The sequence below is a fragment of the Triplophysa rosa genome, linkage group LG5 (genome assembly GCF_024868665.1).
Source record: "Triplophysa rosa linkage group LG5, Trosa_1v2, whole genome shotgun sequence".
NCBI lineage: Eukaryota > Metazoa > Chordata > Actinopteri > Cypriniformes > Nemacheilidae > Triplophysa > Triplophysa rosa.
This window is the reverse complement of record NC_079894.1, coordinates 23,441,482-23,459,628: the sequence shown is the minus strand read 5'-3', so window position 1 is coordinate 23,459,628 and position 18,147 is coordinate 23,441,482. Positions and strand designations below refer to the sequence as shown.

Genomic DNA, 18,147 nt, shown 5'->3' with positions numbered 1-18,147 from the left:
TTAGCAGTTGCTTCACCAGGGTCAGAGTTCATTACAGAGCAAGAAACCACTGGAAGCGGAGACAATAATGTCAGTGCAAGATGTTCAGCTTCTGTGAAGGATGAGAATTCAACAGTGAGAAATGGACAGTTTCACTCATTAAGTGATGAGAGACTGTCAAGATTTGGTAGACCTATTAGAGTGCCTAGTAGATACCGAGATTAAAATAATAAATGTAAAATAATAATTAGCAAAAGCAAATACTGTGTGTATTTAGGTTCAGTAATGTTGTTGTGTTGAAATTAGTTTCCAGAAATGTTCTTTAAAAAAAAAAAAGGAGATGTCACGTATGTATATACTGTGTTGGAGTAACCACAGTGTGGCGCTGTGACTCCAGTGTTGTTGATATACCGATACACAAGTAAAACAGACTACGCAGTTCAACCACATGCGGTCTCCTTTGATCAATACGTTACACATATAAATAATAAAAACAAACATTTAAAAAACTTGTGTGAAATGAGAATGTAACTATCCATGTAACTTGTCCCGGGCATTTGTTCTTCAAAAACTCTCCTACAGTCCACCGTAAATCGCGCGTATTTTCATTTCTGGTTCCTGCCGGTCAGAAAAAAACAGATTGCCCTGCTTTGGCTCTGATTGGCTAGTACTCGTTGCCATCTGGGTCAGAGCCAATTAGAAGCAGGATGTGGGTGGGAAAAAAACTCTGCTGTCTCCTGTGTGTATGGGGAAAGGGGAGGGACAGAGGATTCAACCGGCGAATTTGAATAGACGCCCGATCCCCAGCAGCCAATCCACAGCCACGCTATAAACAGTCAATTAGGGCGGAGCCTCCTGTGAGCTAGAGCAGAAGAAAGAGAAAGGGAGAAACAGAGCGCAACAATACAAAAATACGTCTAAGGACGTAGCACTATGTTTTCAACATTGAATATCAAGTGGAAGTAGCCACAACACTTGTTTGTTCAAAGGTATTGCTCATAATACATATTGTATGTTACACTTCATGGTAAATGGACATACTTACAGGAGAAATGCATTGTCCCAGTGAAATCACAGAACTTGCATGTAGGTAGAGCTTTTTAATTAGTATGAAACAATGCAAAATCTATTTTAACGTGGTTTAATTAATAGGGACAAATGGCATTTAAACTGTAAAACTAAAAACATTGGGGGAAATACATTAATGTTTATTAACCCAAGATGACGTGTGTATATGACATAATCATAGCAGCAGAACCTAAAAAAGGTTAATGGCACCGTTTGGTGTCATTAGATGGAGAACATATAAATGAGCATCCCTCTGTTCTACTTCAATTACAGAAATAGGACTTATATAAACCAAAAACAATTATTCTCAAATGTTATGGTTCCTTCTACTCATTGCTTTGAAAGAACTTGTTTTAATCTGGTGTGACAGGTGATTGTAAATTTAAATTCAGTTTGCATTTCTGACAGGTTCCTTATCAGGATTAATCCAGAGTCCAGCAAGTGCAGTGCCAAGGTTCAGAGAAGCCAGAAAACTGGACAGTCAGTACATCGAAAGAGGTCATACATGAACCCACGTGTCATTTCCTTCATCAGGGACTTCACAGAGTTTGACTGGCAAAATAACTAGATTGAGGTGAATGTTTATTTAATCTAAATATTTTTGTAAATAATATGTATATAGTATCATTTACTATTTATTATTTGTTTTTCAGACATCTTTCATGTGGAACAATCCGTTCAGCTGTGAATTATTATTATTACTTTTTTTTTATTATATTTTTACATTTTGTTGTTTGTATAGGAAATGTTTTCAAATTGTATTTTACGTTAAAATAGAGACAGTGTATTTGTCAAACAGTGTGATCCACTTGTATCAGTCCAAGCATAAAGTGCTGGAACTCTATTGAATTTGTACCGAGTTTTTTTTCTTAATGGTATTATTCTTAAGTCGTAAAGATACCAAACCAGAATAAGTGATCTGTGATTCATTTCGGTTTTGGCTCTAGGTTCACTTTTAAGCAATCATCCTAAGAAAGTTGGTAAACTAAAACCACATTAATAATTATATTCCAAATCATCTACATTATCTTTAAAAAAAACACAGTAACTATGTAGCAGCCATTGATAATTAACTAACTGTAATAAAAAACAGTAATTTACTGTCAGCCATTGACAAGTAATTTACTGTAATAAAAAAACACTGTTACTAACTGGCAGCTATTGACAAGTAATTTACTGTATTTTTAATACAAGTTCATTTTATTTATATAGCACATTTACAACGGCCACCAGGCTGACCAAAGTGCTTTACAGAAGAACAAAATTTTACTACATATACAGAAATAGACCATACAAAAATTTAATACAACCCATAAAAAAAGGCCATAACATTATAGTCACAAATTTAATACAACCCGTTTAAAAAATTGAAATGGCCATATCACAGTGGTCAATACACTAAGGAAAAATACAAGTGTATTACTTGTCAATGGCTGCCAGTAAATTACTGTAATTTTCACAATATATTTCTTACAGTGTGGGTAACGACGTTGTGGCCTTAATCATATTGACCATATTGCTTTTTAAATTTATATTATACATTTTACAGTGCAGATTGAAATGGTGCGCTATTCTTCGATGTGCCCAGGCGAGGGCGCAACATACCGGATTCTAGAAACTCATTCCTTCACCATAATTCGGGTGGGTTTATATTTCATAGACAGGACATTTTGGCACTGTTACTCGGTCTAACATGCTCACATTTACTGTTACAAAGTAATTTTAGTCATTTTTAAAAATAAAAATAATGATAAGATCAAATCAATAAGATCGATTTTAATTAGATAGTTTTGTCTAGTTCTTGTTGTCAATAGAGGGCAGCACAATCTCACAAAGTCTCGACAACCAGTTTTGACCACAAGAAGCCTAGAAAAAATATTTCAGTGTGCCGATATTTAAAACATGAATATCTACATGACATACAATTTAAATTACACAATAAACACATAACAACTTCATGATGTTGGGGGGCATCGAAACCCATATGAAAGGCTAATGGCTATTTACATTTACGCATTTGGCAGAAGTTTTGAAGCGACCTCCATTGCATTGTACTATTCATTTGTTTCTAAGCATCTGCAATCCCTGGGTTCGAACCGACCTTGGCAATACTAGCGCCATGCTCTAACCACTAAGCAGGAAAGCAGATTTTATACAGAAACATTTAAATAAGAAATAGGAAATATGCCAACACAGAAAAGAACATTGAACTTATGGCCTTATAATTGTTAACTTAAACCGTAATAAATTAATTATCAGTATTGACTTTACACTAAAGTCAACAGGGGGCTGGGTTCAAGCCTTTAATAACTCTACAACAACAAAAACTATAATATAAAACATCTTGGTGCTCAGTATAAAAAATAATGCATCCTGCCAAGAGCTTGGGTATCATAGTAGATTATATACATGAAGTTGTCACAAATTTTTAATACATCATCTGTTTTTTATTTGAAAGCCATTCCGTGCATATTCCAAATGCTAAATCAATCTGTAGGCTAAATCGAGGTTTCTTGTGCTTGTGACGCATTTAACAAATACACATTCTGAAAATAAGAAACACCACCATCTGCGTCAGATCACTTGGTTTGCCGTTTCCAAGGGTTTTCACAGCGTGGGAATCTGAAGCACACACCTCCTCCATGATAGCGTAGTAGATCTAATTCTACATGAGTGAAGTCTGATTTGTGTTTGCTTAATAGTTTCTATGTTTTTCAGGTCATTATACAGGATAGATGGGGCTAGATGCTCTATGAAGATTTCTGTTTAATTAGACAAATAATGATTTTCTTTGGCAATAGTTTACCAGTTGATAATAGTAGCCTATAACGTTGTGTTCATTATTCGTTTACAGTTTATATTTTGTGTTTATATTCAAGATGATCAGTAAGAGTAACATTGAACGTACCTTATTTTATATTGTAATGTTTCAAAGAAAAAACATAGCAAGTAGCCAGGGGTGTTGGGGTTGAATCATCCAACCAGTTTGATTGAATGAATCTAATATAAGCGTAAACAGTACATCTAATGGTTGATGGTCATATACTGTAAGGATGCTAGTGATGTGGGTGTGTGTTAGAGGGAGTGTAGCAGTGTATGATCATGTATGTGTTTGTGCAGGGGATGTGTGAATGTGGATGAATAATGATTCACTTCCGCCAGCTCTTCAGATGTGGGCAGCAGAAACATCTCTGTGTTTGGACTCAAATTACCTAAAATGAACATGCATTTTACAAGGGCTTCCAGCATCAGCCCGGAACTATGATCCTTTTCCAAAGCTATAAAAAAAATGTCCAATGATTGATCATCCTTCACACATCCCACCTGCTTATTTATCAAGATTAAACATCAGATTATAATTATTGCAAGTCATCTCATTTTTAAGAAAACCATTTATCAACACATAAATCCATACATTTGAATCTATAGACCACTTTGCAATATGTGAACCCGGGTTCAGCAGCACTTTCGGTTTCATTTTTATTTTAGTTTTTGTTTAATCTTACATAATAAAATCTTACAGAAATTCATTTAACATTTTGATTCGGTATAAATGTTCTGTTGGCTGTATTTTGTTCAAATGTTTGTGTCATGTTAAAAATTTCTTCTGGACCAGCGTTGGATCAGCATTGTTTATGTCTTCCAAAGTGGTCTATAAAATCAGCATTTGGTTCATCTGTAGCTCATTCAGACACATCGTCTACTGTATATGTTCACTGTATTTAAGGCTGGGTAAAAGTCCATAAACAAAATCTTAACGTTTGCCCAAGTCCAGATGTTTTGCAGCTTGATCCATCAGGGTGAAGGTTTCATCTTTGCCCTATAAACAGATAGTAATGAGTCATGTTGAGTATGCATTGCTGAATGTACAAGTTTGATTCTGTATCAGTAATGTTTGACAGTTTACACCTGACACATCAATAGCACTCCAATTGGTTCTCATGTACAGGAAGCGGACTCATCTTCTTTGAATCCACATGGAGAGGCAAGTAATATTAAATTAATTTTAATTAAATAACAAAAAAAATCCTTTATAGATTGAGAAACAGAAAGTGTTGATTCTCATTTCTCCCTCTGGTCACCTACCATCAGGGCCACAATGATGGATAATAGCTTTTCCTAAGCAACCCAATTGTAAGACTGGTTCATCAAAACACCCGAAAAATTCAGGGAAAAGAGGACAAATCAAAAATGTTAAGAGTCTGAACATTATTATAGTTTCATTTTTCAGTGTTCATATTTGATTTCCCATTTATTGCTAACACAAATGTATTCAGACATCTTCAACATTTCTCACATTATCACAGTTTATTCGCTAATGGTAATAAAATATGACAAGAACTTGTGTCAGAACAAATTCTCCTGGATGATCTCAGATAACTTTGATAGAAAGATATGTAATGGATAGGATGAATGGCTGTCAGCTGTCAGTCTGTGGTGTAAAAAGGTTGCATTAGATTAAAAGAAAGTAAAAACATGGTCAGGTCAAAGTGTCTGAATAATTTTGGTCCCAAATTTGTATAAATTTTATGGGTAGTCCACTGTACGAAGAATCTTTGGAGTTTACTTTATTTTGCTATCCTCACTTACATATAGGCCAAAATGAACTACAGTGTCCTGCAACCATAGTAAAAAAAATATATCAAAAGATATACAGTATCTGGTGTCTGAATAATTTTTGGTTTGACTATACATACTTTGCAAAACATATTTTTTGTATCGATCTAGTAAGTTTTGCTCACTGCAGTCCCCTTTATCTCAGTTACTCGGGTTTGTAAAACTGCTATGAAACAGAAAATGTATTGTGAAAGTTGTACAGTACAAATACATTTAAATTGAAAATGTTTCTCTAGGTTTATACATTTACCATTACTCTAAGTGCTATTTAAGTTTGAAAGCAATATGTTGTCTTATAATATCAAACGTATTGTTTTTCTAACATTGTTTGCATAAAATACTGTACATATAGATGGATAGGAAATGGGTCGCTTACAAAATGTTCGCTGACATCATGAATTTTTAAAAATCCTGTTCTAAGGGTTTCTTTAAATTCCTAACTCTATGTGAGGAGTTAGAAAATACGTTTATGTCTTGCAAATACTGCGAATGATTTGCTGGCAGTAACATTAAATCCTTTCTTTCATCACTTGTATATACAGTATAATGTTAAAAAAGTTCACAAAAACAAAACATAAATGTGACTTTCAGTAAAACCATGGATTATTATAACTCTTACATGCATCGCAGAAGTGTACGACCAACCTACAAATGCTGGGTTTTTTTCATGCGTTTGCCTGTGAACAGATGGTTGTACATAATTGTGCAGTTTATTTAAAGCAGACTACCCTGCCCACACACTTCATGTAGGACAGAACTTCTTTACAATTTCATTATGCTTTAGCAGGCCTATAAACCTTTTTCGTTTGAACGCACCACACAAATGAAGAATGAACAGATTGACATTTGGTTGCACCATCATGCTTCATTACTTTAAAATAAGCTCGGTGGGAACATAAAACTACTAAAAGGTCTGGTAGTAGTCATGGCAACAACAATGACACATACAGTAAGCTTGGAAGTACTAGAATCTTTTTAAAGGTTTTTTTTCATAAGATTTGAATGAAGATTTGTCTTTGGGTATTTTTAACATTCATAATGGCAGCTTGTGGAAATGAGTTTTGCTGAAATCACCAGCTTAAGATAAACCTGGGACTGTAACGAAATTGTTATTTAGACATATTCCATAATAAATGAGCATATTTAAGCTTTTTTAATGTTTTGTCACTTTTTCTCTCTGAGGCACTCGACACACCTACTGATAAGCCATGAACAAACCCACGTCTTTATCCTTAAGGATTTAAACGTCACGGAGAGAGGCAGGGTTTTACTCTTAATTCTTCTTTGTCCCTTGTGTCCTCAATTGTCGCTTTCATCAATGTACTTTACTGTATCTGAAAGTGAATAATGGCATTATTATAGTCACTAAAACCCTGATCAATTTAGAAATGCTTATTTTTATTCATGTTATTAAATAAATGTTTAAATACTTTTTAATTTGCATAATTTTGTATTTAGATATGCTCATTGCTTATTTTTAAAGGTATACTTCATCTAAAAATGAAAATCATTTACTCACCTTCGAGTTGTTCCAAATCTGTAGAGATGTCTTTGTTCTGATGAACACAGAGAAAGATATTTGCAAGAATGCTTACAACCAGACAGATTTTGCCCCCCATTGACCATAGTAGGAGAAAATACAATGGTAGTCAAAAGTGCCCCAGAACTGTTTGCTGTCCTACTTTCTTCAAAATATCTTCTTTAAACGGAACCAAAAAAAGATGAAGTCATTTTTTCTACTATGGGAGTCAATGGGGGGCAAGATCTGTTTGGTTACAAGCATTCTTCCAAATATCTTTATCTGTGTTCATCAAAACAAAGAAATTTATTTTTGTAACAACTCGAAGGTGAGTAAATGATGACAGAATTTTCATTTTTGGGTGAAGTATCCCTTTAAATACAGCATGATAACTAAGACATACAGAAGTGCTAGTACAAAGTCAGTTTGATTCGCAGTGAAAAGATGTACTAATGCATCCTGAATGAAATCTGCCATGTGCATGACATAAAAAGCTCAGCCAATGAGGTTGTCACGTATGCAGATAGTAAAAAACCTTCCCTGATGATGTAATTGGCTCCAAGTTACACATGTGTGAGAGCTCGGCCATCTGCTTTAACAGGAAAATTCCACTGTGAGAGGAAAAGAGGAGGGAGCGATGACTCCAGGGAAGTTAAGGAGAAGAGGTCATGCCAAATACAGACTGCATGCTTTCACCGGGATCAATGCCAGCTCAGAGCTTCCGGTTGTGTCTGCTGCTGGGTTATAAATGTAGCAGGTGATGTAATAGACAGGACAGAATCCACAAAACTCCTCCCCTTTCACCACTTAGATAGATGGAGCTGACAGTGGAAAACCCGTGTAAAGATGCCAGACAGCATGAGTAACTCAACTCAACTCAACTCAACTTTATTTATGTAGCGCTTTTACAATTTTCATTGTTACAAAGCAGCTGTACATGAGACACATTGACTACAAGCAAAACAATCAAAGTTGTACCTGCAAAAACAAGAAAAGGTTGAAAACACAGAAGACAGACACACCCACACACAAAACACTCCACACACACAACACGCACACACACCAACACACACAGACACAGAGACACACACACACACACACACACACACACACGTACGTACACAGACAAGTACGCACACACACACACGCTCAGTGAGAGCACACATTTAGGATAAAGGAGAGAGAAGCACAGGTCAAATATAACAGATAATAAATTCCTATATGCAATATTAATTAAGTAAAACTTTAAGATTCTAAAGCAGCCCCCCCGGTCAGGCAGATAGTGCAAAAACAGTATGCAAACGGTGGCGAGGAACCCAAAACTCTAATCGAGAAAAAAAACCTCAGGAGAACCCAGGCCCAACCAGGGGATTCCAGTTCCCCTCTGGCAAAAGCTGCTGCCTCTGCACAAGCTCCAGAGAACTTGCACAACAAGGCTAAATAAAATAAATAAACTTAATAATAAAATAAATTATAGTTTAAGATTATCATTAATAATCTAATAGCATTTGAAATTTTGTGGTGAAGACATGTCAAGAGACCGCGTCCTTCTTTATCCAGCTCTATCATCTCAGCTCTTGTCAGGTCCCCACTTCCCATTCTCCGCTCTACCATCAGGTCAGGCCATGAACTGCATCCTGCTCGCTGTGGTAACCTTGGAACAATGAGACAAGACTGGCTGAGAGTAGAGTACTGTTCTGTACTCTTTGATGCAACAAGTACATCAGTTGTGTTTTTGGTTCCGGTTGATCTAACTAATGCAGCCTAAACCCTCTGAAGATTTATATTATGGAAGAGTAGTGTATGCAAGATTAAAAAGATGCGTCTTTAGTCTAGATTTAAACTGACAGAGTGTGTCTGCCTCCCGGACAGTGCAGGGAAGACTATTCCAAAGTTTAGGCGCTAGATAGGAAAAGGATCTACCACCTGCACTTGATTTTGAAATTCTAGGTATTACCAACTGACAGGACGCCTGAGAGCGTAATGCACGTGAAGGACTGTAATACAAAAGGAGTTCATTCAAGTACTGAGGAGCTAAACCATGTAAGGCTTTATAGGTAATAAGCAAGATTTTAAAGTTAACGCGATGCTTTATAGGTAACCAGTGCAAGGTTGACAGAACCGGGCTAATATGTTCATACTTTTTTGTACGTGTAAGAACTCGAGCTGCCGCGTTTTGGACCAATTGGAGTTTTTGTAATAAGCCTGCAGGGCAACCACCTAACAGTGCATTACAGTAATCTAGTCTTGATGTCATGAATGCATGAATTAACTTCTCTGCATCTGCGATTGACAGCATATGACGTAGTTTAGATATATTCTTAAGATGGAAAAACGCAATTTTACAGGTGTTGGCGACGTGGCTCTCAAATGACAGATTACTATCGAATAGAACGCCAAGATTCTTTGCTGACGACGAGGGTTTTATGGAACATCCGTCAATAGTTAAACAGTATTCTTGGTTGTTACTTATAGCAGTTTTCGGTCCAATAAGTAACACTTCCGTTTTGTCCGAGTTCAGTAATAAAAAGTTGTTACTCATCCAGTTTTTTATATCGACTATGCATTCCATTATTCGATGGAACTGCTGTGTTTCATGAGGCTTCGAGGAAATATAAAGTTGAGTATCATCAGCATAACAGTGAAAGCTAACTCCGTGTCGCTTTATTATATCTCCTAGAGGTAGCATGTATAATGCGAAGAGCAGAGGCCCTAAGACTGAGCCCTGTGGTACACCGTACTGGACTTGCGATTTGCGTGACACCTCATTGTTTATTGCTACAAATTGAAAACGGTCGGATAAATAAGATTTAAACCATTTCAAAGCTATTCCCTTAATGCCGACATAATTTTCGAGTCTATGTAGGAGTGTGCTGTGGTCAATGGTATGGAATGCAGTTCTAAGGTCTAGCAGCACCAATAACGAGATACAACCTCGGTCAGACTCCAATAGCAGATCATTTGTAACTCTGATCAAAGCAGTCTCTGTACTGTGACATGCTCTAAATCCAGTAAAGGAGTTACTTACATGAGTAACAAGAAACTTGTTTGGAGCAGAGTAAAGAATGTTCAGAATGTGCTATTTAACTGCAATTAAACTTGTTTAACGCCAAGTCACAACAATTTACTTTAAAATAGCTTTCAAGTTAGTTCACGGTGCATTTATTTTCATGAATGTAGGAGAATAAATCGAGAACCTGGTGTCTCCCCCTACAGCCATAATTTTCCCCAAATAGCTTCTTTAAGATGCGGTGTGATTTTTTAATGAGAAATTGCAGAAACTGTTCTTGATAGTTGGTGCGATAAATGAATTTGTTATTTTGTTCATTCCTATCAAGAAAGACATACATTAAAAATACAATTAACTAGAATATACAAGTAATGTACATAGTTGGCTTCAAATAAACTCCACAATTATTAACAACTATCTGTTCAGAGGCAAACACAAAAGACAGTGAGTGTGTGTCATCGCAACTAATCTTGTAAGATGAAAGTAGGTTTCCAAATGAAAAATCAAATTTTACTGTATAGTGGGAGTGTAAAATGGTATATTGTAATTGTATTTTCAGAGAGGCCAAAAGGTCATTATATTTAAATGATGTACATTTATGAGCAGATGGAAGGAAAGGAGGAAAACTACAACACATGTAATTCATTTTAGGGTGACAGTAACCTGACATTGCAATAGAAAGTTGTAGAATTGCTTGGTAAAGTACAGAATAACAGCCTTGAACAGAGATGTGGGTGAGAGGGAGCCGTGTTAAACCAGAGAACATTTATTTTCAAGAGTACGTTCATTAACACATGTGAGTGGAAGTGTTGTGTTTGTAGGCTGTTTCTAGATTGAGACTTTTTCAGATTTGAACGAATGAAAGGGTAATTTTGTGTAATTACGAGGATGCACATTCATTTTTTATATTAATAAACAAATTAAACATAAATTAAATGTCAAAATGCCATTTTTGCATATTTTTTGCAGTCGACAAAGTCTAGACCCATGAAGTCATTAGACACAAATGTATAATATCTGTGGAAAGCACCATAGAGAAATTTCCACATTGATCAAATGAGGCCAAACAGATGACATTACCATTAAATAGAGCAGCTAGCCGCCTCACATGGTTATGAAATAGAGAGAGTCAAGTCAAGTGTGTTCTGGGCCAATAAGGACTTATCAAGCCCAGAAAACTCTTGCCTTGTGCACACATATGATGCCTTAAAATGTTGCCTACATAGACGACTCTGTAGCACATTCCATATCAAAATGACATTTAGCGTCCATAACACACAGTATTGAAATACCACTAGAATCCTGTACCGTTTAAAGCTCCACACTTAAGTTTGAAGTGCACTTTTTGCAAAAATACTACAGCAGTACCAAATGCGTCACTCAGTTTCAAGAGTCTGGATGTGATATTGTTTTGGCCTATACGGTCGTCCGCGTGCGTCACTTGGACAGCATTTCACAAAGCCAGAAAGAGAAAACAACTCAACACATGACAAATACGTGGCTTAAACAGCCTCCATCTGATAAAGTGCCACAGTTAGAGACGGTCCTCCTCAAAGCAGTGACTCATGGCAATTTCTGGCATGATGGGAATGCTAAGTTCTTCCGTTGAGACTGTAAACACAACACCCAAATGTCATGTCCCGGTTGGATCGATTAAACAATAAAACTGTGCTTAACTTTTTAGCCACAGCCAGTTAATGAATTCATTACCGGTGTTTTCAAGCCGTTTGGTGAACCAGTTACCAATATGTCTTTGACGCTTTGTCATTTCGTGACAGGTGGTAATGTCGTGAGCCTAAGTTCACAACTTTTTGCTCAAGGATGATGTGTGTCAAGGGACCGTCACTGAATTACAACTTAAGTTTCAATACTGTAATTTCACATTTCAATTACACTAGAGTACACAATGTTCTCATATTATTAAAACAAGTTTATTTGCACTCAGAATAGACTGAACACACTATTTACAAATTGTTAAAGGGATAGTTTACCCAAAAATAATAATAAAAATTGTACATGAAAATAAAACATGTATCATAATTTATTCACCTTAATGACATTACAAACCTTTATATGACTCTCTTCTGTTAAAGATATTTTGAGAAATGTCTCTGTGGTTTTGTCATGGGGTTCAATGTTGTTTGGTTTCCAACATTCTTCAAAATATCTTTTTTTGTGTTCTGCAGAAGAAAGAAAGTATACAGGTTTGAAATGACATGAGAATAATGTGAGAATATTCATTTTTGGGTCAACTATCTCTTTAATAATCCAAATGATATTGCGCATAAAACAAAATACCTGCTGTTCATTGCACACGGCTGAGAACATCATAAGATTTTTAGTGGCTGTGTTTCACTTAGAAACATAGAATGAGAGCGACAGACAGAGGGAGCGTGTTTCTCTGTATGAGTGACTTCTGAGAAACCGTCTGGTGTGATTTGATGTCCAATCTTGAGGATCCATCAGCCATCTGAACCATCTGGTGTTATTAGGTTGTTTTCTTAAAGACTTCTGTGTAAATGAGTGAGAAAGACATCACACAAAAAGTCTCATCAATATTCTTTGTGATGAACAGATTACATTTTTAAAGTGATCACCTACAGTGTGCGAGTAATAAACGCCGAACCGTTGCTATTCACATGTTAGCGTGACGGGTGATGACGTAACAGATTATGCAAACACATATTTGATATGTTTATCCATCACATAAGTCATATTAGACTATAGTGCTTTTCTCAAAAACATAGTTGGTTGTTTATTAAGGCAACATTTTGACAAACGTATGACACGAAAAGTTTCTCAGATGACATAATTTTGCCTCCTATAAACCTTTAGGCCAAATCACATCCTTAAGAGAAAATGCTATCCCAGAATGCATTGCGACAAGCTGAAGAAAATTATAAATGGCAAATAATCTTATTGTGTATTATAAATCTGCATGTAAACATAATAGTTATTGTAGAAATTGTTAGCTGTGACGCACTGTTAGCTTAGCATCATTTTAACATCAAACTGTATTGAAATGAAGTCTCCGGTTCTTTATGTGGCACTCAGAATTGCTACCAGAGCGTTTTGAACTGCTTTCTTAGGATTTATAATGGTTTAATGCTGTCTATGTATGCAGTAGGTATTAAAGCAATGCATGTTTTAATGCAAATGAATGAATGAAATAGAAACTTAACTATACTATTAGCAGAAGACAAGATATCTGGCACATCTTTTAACAGATGGAGATGGAAAGAGTCCAACACAGAGGAAAAAAATGTCAGACTGGAGAAAGCAAAAGTGTTTCCCACTGTGTGCATTAATAAACTCTCATATTCAAAGTGCTGCATCAAATCATAAATATGTACACAGTTTGTTCATAACTGCATTTGACAAAAATAACCCAGTTCAAAGGTTTACCATTAAGTCTTAATGGTACATTTCACACAAAAATGAAAATTCTGCCTTAATTAACTCTCAAGTTGTTCCAGATCTGTATCAGTTTCTTTGTTCGGATAAACACAGAGAGATATATTTGAAAGAATGCTTGTAACCAAACTGATTTTATGCTTTGTGATGTTGTTCATGAGTCCTTTATTTGTCTTGTTAGAGAGTTGACCCCGTGACTAAAAGGTCACCGGTTCAATTTTCAGTGCCGTCGGGTAATGACTGAGGTGCCCTTGAGCAAGGCACCATACCCCCATTTGCTCCACGGGCGCTGCAGTCATAGCTACCCGCTGCTCTGGGTGTACATGTGTTCACGACTTGCTGTGCGTGTGTTCACTACTCACTGGATGGGTGAAATGCAGAGGTCACATTTCGGGTATGGGTCACCATATCTGACAAATAGGTCACTTTTATTTCACTAAATTGCCCGCTGCTCTTTAGGAAAATCCTCTAGGTTCTACACGTTCTTTGCTTTTCAAGCATCTTATTACAATAATTAGATTAATGTAGCTAATAAGTAAAAGTATTACATATTTTTTTGTTTATTATTGTTTGTATATTTTATTTTTTAACTTGAACATGTTTGAAGGCTCATGGTTTTGGTGAAAGCTTTCCTGTTGCAAGAGTAAAAGATACCATGTTATAAGACAACACTGTGTGTGTGTAGGGGGGTCAGTGATCTCACCTTACCAGTTTCAAGACTGGTTATACAATACATGAGGTGTTATGAAATAGCATCCTTGTGAGATGTTATAAAATAACATACGATTTCAGATGTTATGAAATGCCAAGTGTTTAAAATAAACCGAAAGTGGTAAGGCATTTGCTTAATTTGCTATTTAAATTCAACTTTATATTACTGTTAAAATACCTTGCTATTTGCATGCTATTTGCATCATATTTGCATGCTGTGGCAGATATTCAACATAATCATATAAAAATATGTTATAAGGAGCTACTGTACCCAGATATCTTGTATATAACGTATGTGTAACTGCAATACATTTATGATGCAATAAAATAGTCAAATACACACGCAAATCCATCCAAGTCATATTCTCAAAGCATCGCATGACGAGCAAATACGTGTTTGGCGCATAGAGAGAGCCCACATTGACTGTACACACACTTGTATAAACGTTTGTATAACTCCGTACTTGGACCAACCACAATCACCTCCCTACCCATTCACTAGCTTTCCCTCCTTACTACTGATTTGCCCATACGTAGCTCACGCCGTCACAGGCCATGGGCGTCCACGTGAGACGTTTGACATACTTATATAAAAAGACTGGCGGCTTTCTCGGCCAATCACCGTCCAATGCTGACACTTCCGCGCTCTTCTCATTGAAATCCGCGCGGCTCGGCCAATAGAATCGCGGCGGGGGAGGAGCCACAGACGGAGCTTGAATTCAGGTCATGCTGCGAGCTGAAGGAACCAGGGCAGTATTCGCGAAAGCGGCGCAGCTGGTGAAGTGTGTCAAAGTGATTCCGTGACTGGGAACCGAGACTGGGATTTTTTGGGGAATATTTTCATTTAAGCCGGACAGGACAGACATTCTCGCTCTATAACAGAAAAGTATTTTTGAGTTGCCAGGTAGGACGCATTCGTCTTGTTTTCGGGTCTCGGGTGGGCGGGTTGTATAACACTTTCCATTGATGCACTGACCGATTCTCTAAAACAAAGTTTCTGCAGTGGAGAGTGTGTGTTTCTGATGCGGCGTGAATGACATAGACGTAAACATCATTACGCATTAATACGCGTCGATTTGGTCGTTTTTATACCACACATTTATATATTTTATCCATTAAACCTGTGCGTTGCATAACTGTGTCAGTGAGTAGGTCAAGCTCCATATCTTACTTCCTTGTCCCCTTTATTTCTTTTCTTTTCTTGAAAAATACCTCTAATTTACATTTTCTAAAGCGTTGCACGCAAGTTACTGAAACTAAAATCGTGCTGTATAAATAATATGCTGAGAAAATAAGAAAGACGACGTTGTCTTAATTCTAGAAACACTACTAAAATAAATGCATTCAGTATTACGTATAGTGTTATGTCTTGCTTGCAGTGCAACAAAAATGCCCTACGATTCGTAAGCTCTAGATGCCCATCAATATGTGGTCATTAATTTACAAAGATCAACATGGGTCGCCTGTATGTTCAACAAATTGCTATTGAAAGGGCAGTTTTAGCACAGTATTCTGCAGAGGTGGGACCAAGTCATTGTATTGCAAGTCACAAGTAAGTCTCAAGTCTTTGCCCTCAAGTCCCGAGTCAAGTCCCAAGTCAAGACAGACAAGTCCCGAGTCAAGTCCCAAGTCAAGACCGACAAGTCTCAAGTCAAGTCCCAAGTCCTACAGTTTGAGTTTCGAGTCCCTTTAAAGCGAACCCGGTGTATAGAGAGATGTATGGCTTAATGCGTTGTAATAGCCTTACACTACTAGCATTTGTCGTTAGAAAGTAACCCATCAAATATTTTCAGTTCTTAAAAAAAAACCTAAATGTAATACTCATTTTAACCTAAGGAGGCCGCCATGTTCTTTTTCGATGACGTAAACTGGTTGCAAGCACAGCTAGGCAGCCAAACTAAACACCGACACACTAATCAGTTCTTCAGTAAATATAAGGTTCTGTAGGATTATATATATATATATATATATGTGTGTGTGTGTGTGTGTGTAACAATGTTCACAGCAAGGAAGAAGGAGGAGGGAACCGGCGAACGTTGAACAACAAAACTTTAATAAAATAAACAAACAACAAAACGAAAGTAAAATGCCGGCAGCTCCCTCACGGTCGACTGCCGGTCACACATAATAAAACATAACGTAAAGTCCAAGCCTGGTTCTCTCTCGTCCTTTACTGTTGTCGCTCCTCCTTTTACATAATGCTAAAAAAAGAAAGAAAGAAAATAAAGACGCTATTTGGTGTATTTTCCTACATTTTAATATTGTTTGTCAGAAACAACACAAACATGCATATTAATAACCAAAACCATTTATACTTTATCATATACACGATGTTTTAGCCATTATACAATGCATTTTATCCAGATTTGGACTTTTTGATGTTGATTTATCAACATCAGTAGCCTAACGTTATTGTCTCCCTCAGTCATTAGCTGACGGGGGCTAATATTCACGTGTGCTCGAATACAGAATAAATAACAAAAACGCAAGCATTATTATTGTGTTTATCAGTATATTCTCATAATGTATAAAGTATACGATTATGGTGGATGCTGATGTCTTAAATAGTCTTAAATGTCTCAAAGGCGGTAGTTTAAAGCTATGATTTACCGCACGCTCACCTTGAACAGACGTCTAATACTGAACGCGTTCTTCTTTTATGGCAGGCTGGCTTGTGTCAAGAGGACATACCGCCACCTACTGTCCCTGTGTGTTTGTATATCTGATCTTATGTTTTACGTGTCATATTTTACTGTTATATATGGAAAACGTGTGTGCTTCGCTGTTGCGAAAGAGAACAGGTTTAGGTCGCAACCATTTGACATCACGGATTCTGACGCAAAAAATGGCGGCCTCCAAGTAAAAATATTTTTTCAAAGTTTATGAATACTGTGACAGTTACACTGCTTTTTTATTTCACAATTATAAAGTCAATGCCATTGTTCATATATTAAGCCATACATCGCTCTATACCCAGGCATCCTTTTAACGTGTTTGCAATGTAAGGTTAACAGTGAGTTTACAGTCTCATTGATTTAACTATGCAGCTAGCAAAGTTACTTAGCCGATAAGCTAACGTTAGCGTCATTCAAAACTTACCGTTCTTTGTGCAACTTCAAATGTCGAACGAAGTTAGAAGTTGTTGCGTCTCCATCTGTAATCTTCGACCCGCATGTTTTGCATATTGCATTTCGTTTTTTGTTGACCACCTCGTAGTTTTTATATCCTAACGAAACTATCTTTGGTATCATTTTTGTCAACTGGCGCGTTGTTTGACAGTTCTTCTTCATTGGTTGTCCTGCAATTTGATTGGATGGATACTGTCGGATCAAAACAACGTGGATCTAAATTGATTGGATGTTGTGCCGACAGCACACACACACACACACACACACACACACACACACACACACACACACACACACACACACAGATGCACATAGCACAGAGAGAGATAGAGCGGTCCACGTCAACATACTTTTTAATCTTTGGGTTTTGGGGAAAGTAGCAAGTCTTTTCAAGTCAAAAGGCTCAAGTCCAAGTGAAGTCACGAGTTACTGATGTTAAAGTCCAAGTCGAGTTGCAAGTCTCTTTACATTTTGCCAAGTCGAGTCAAAAGTCATCAAATTCATGACTCGAGTCCGACTCGAGTCCAAGTCATGTGACTCGAGTCCACACCTCTGGTATTCTGTGTAGGTGAGTTTGAACTCGTTTGGGTTGGTGGGGTGTTAAAACTGACCTAGTCCTACAAGAGATGTTCTACAGAATTTGCCTAATCTGCCTCTAATGTATTGAGCACATCACCTTGGCGCGTGTTGTTTAAACGTCA

The 18,147-nt window shown here is 36.9% G+C and overlaps 2 protein-coding genes across 3 annotated transcripts in view; both read left to right on the top strand.

Annotated features, from left to right (window-relative positions):
* si:dkey-65b12.6 (IgGFc-binding protein) overlaps positions 1 to 1,556 on the top strand; it is a 54,703-nt gene extending 53,147 nt beyond the window's left edge. Inside the window, exon 17 of the mRNA XM_057334678.1 lies at positions 1,456 to 1,556. Coding sequence (XP_057190661.1) covers positions 1,456 to 1,556 — 101 coding nt within the window. The remainder of the gene's footprint in view (positions 1 to 1,455) is intronic.
* Positions 1,557 to 15,055: 13,499 nt separating this feature from the next.
* The window catches only part of per2 (period circadian clock 2), a 41,939-nt gene continuing 38,847 nt past the window's right edge, over positions 15,056 to 18,147 (top strand). For both annotated transcript variants that reach the window (XM_057333261.1, XM_057333260.1), the window contains exon 1: positions 15,056 to 15,222. The gene's annotated coding sequence lies outside the window, so the exon portion shown is untranslated. The remainder of the gene's footprint in view (positions 15,223 to 18,147) is intronic.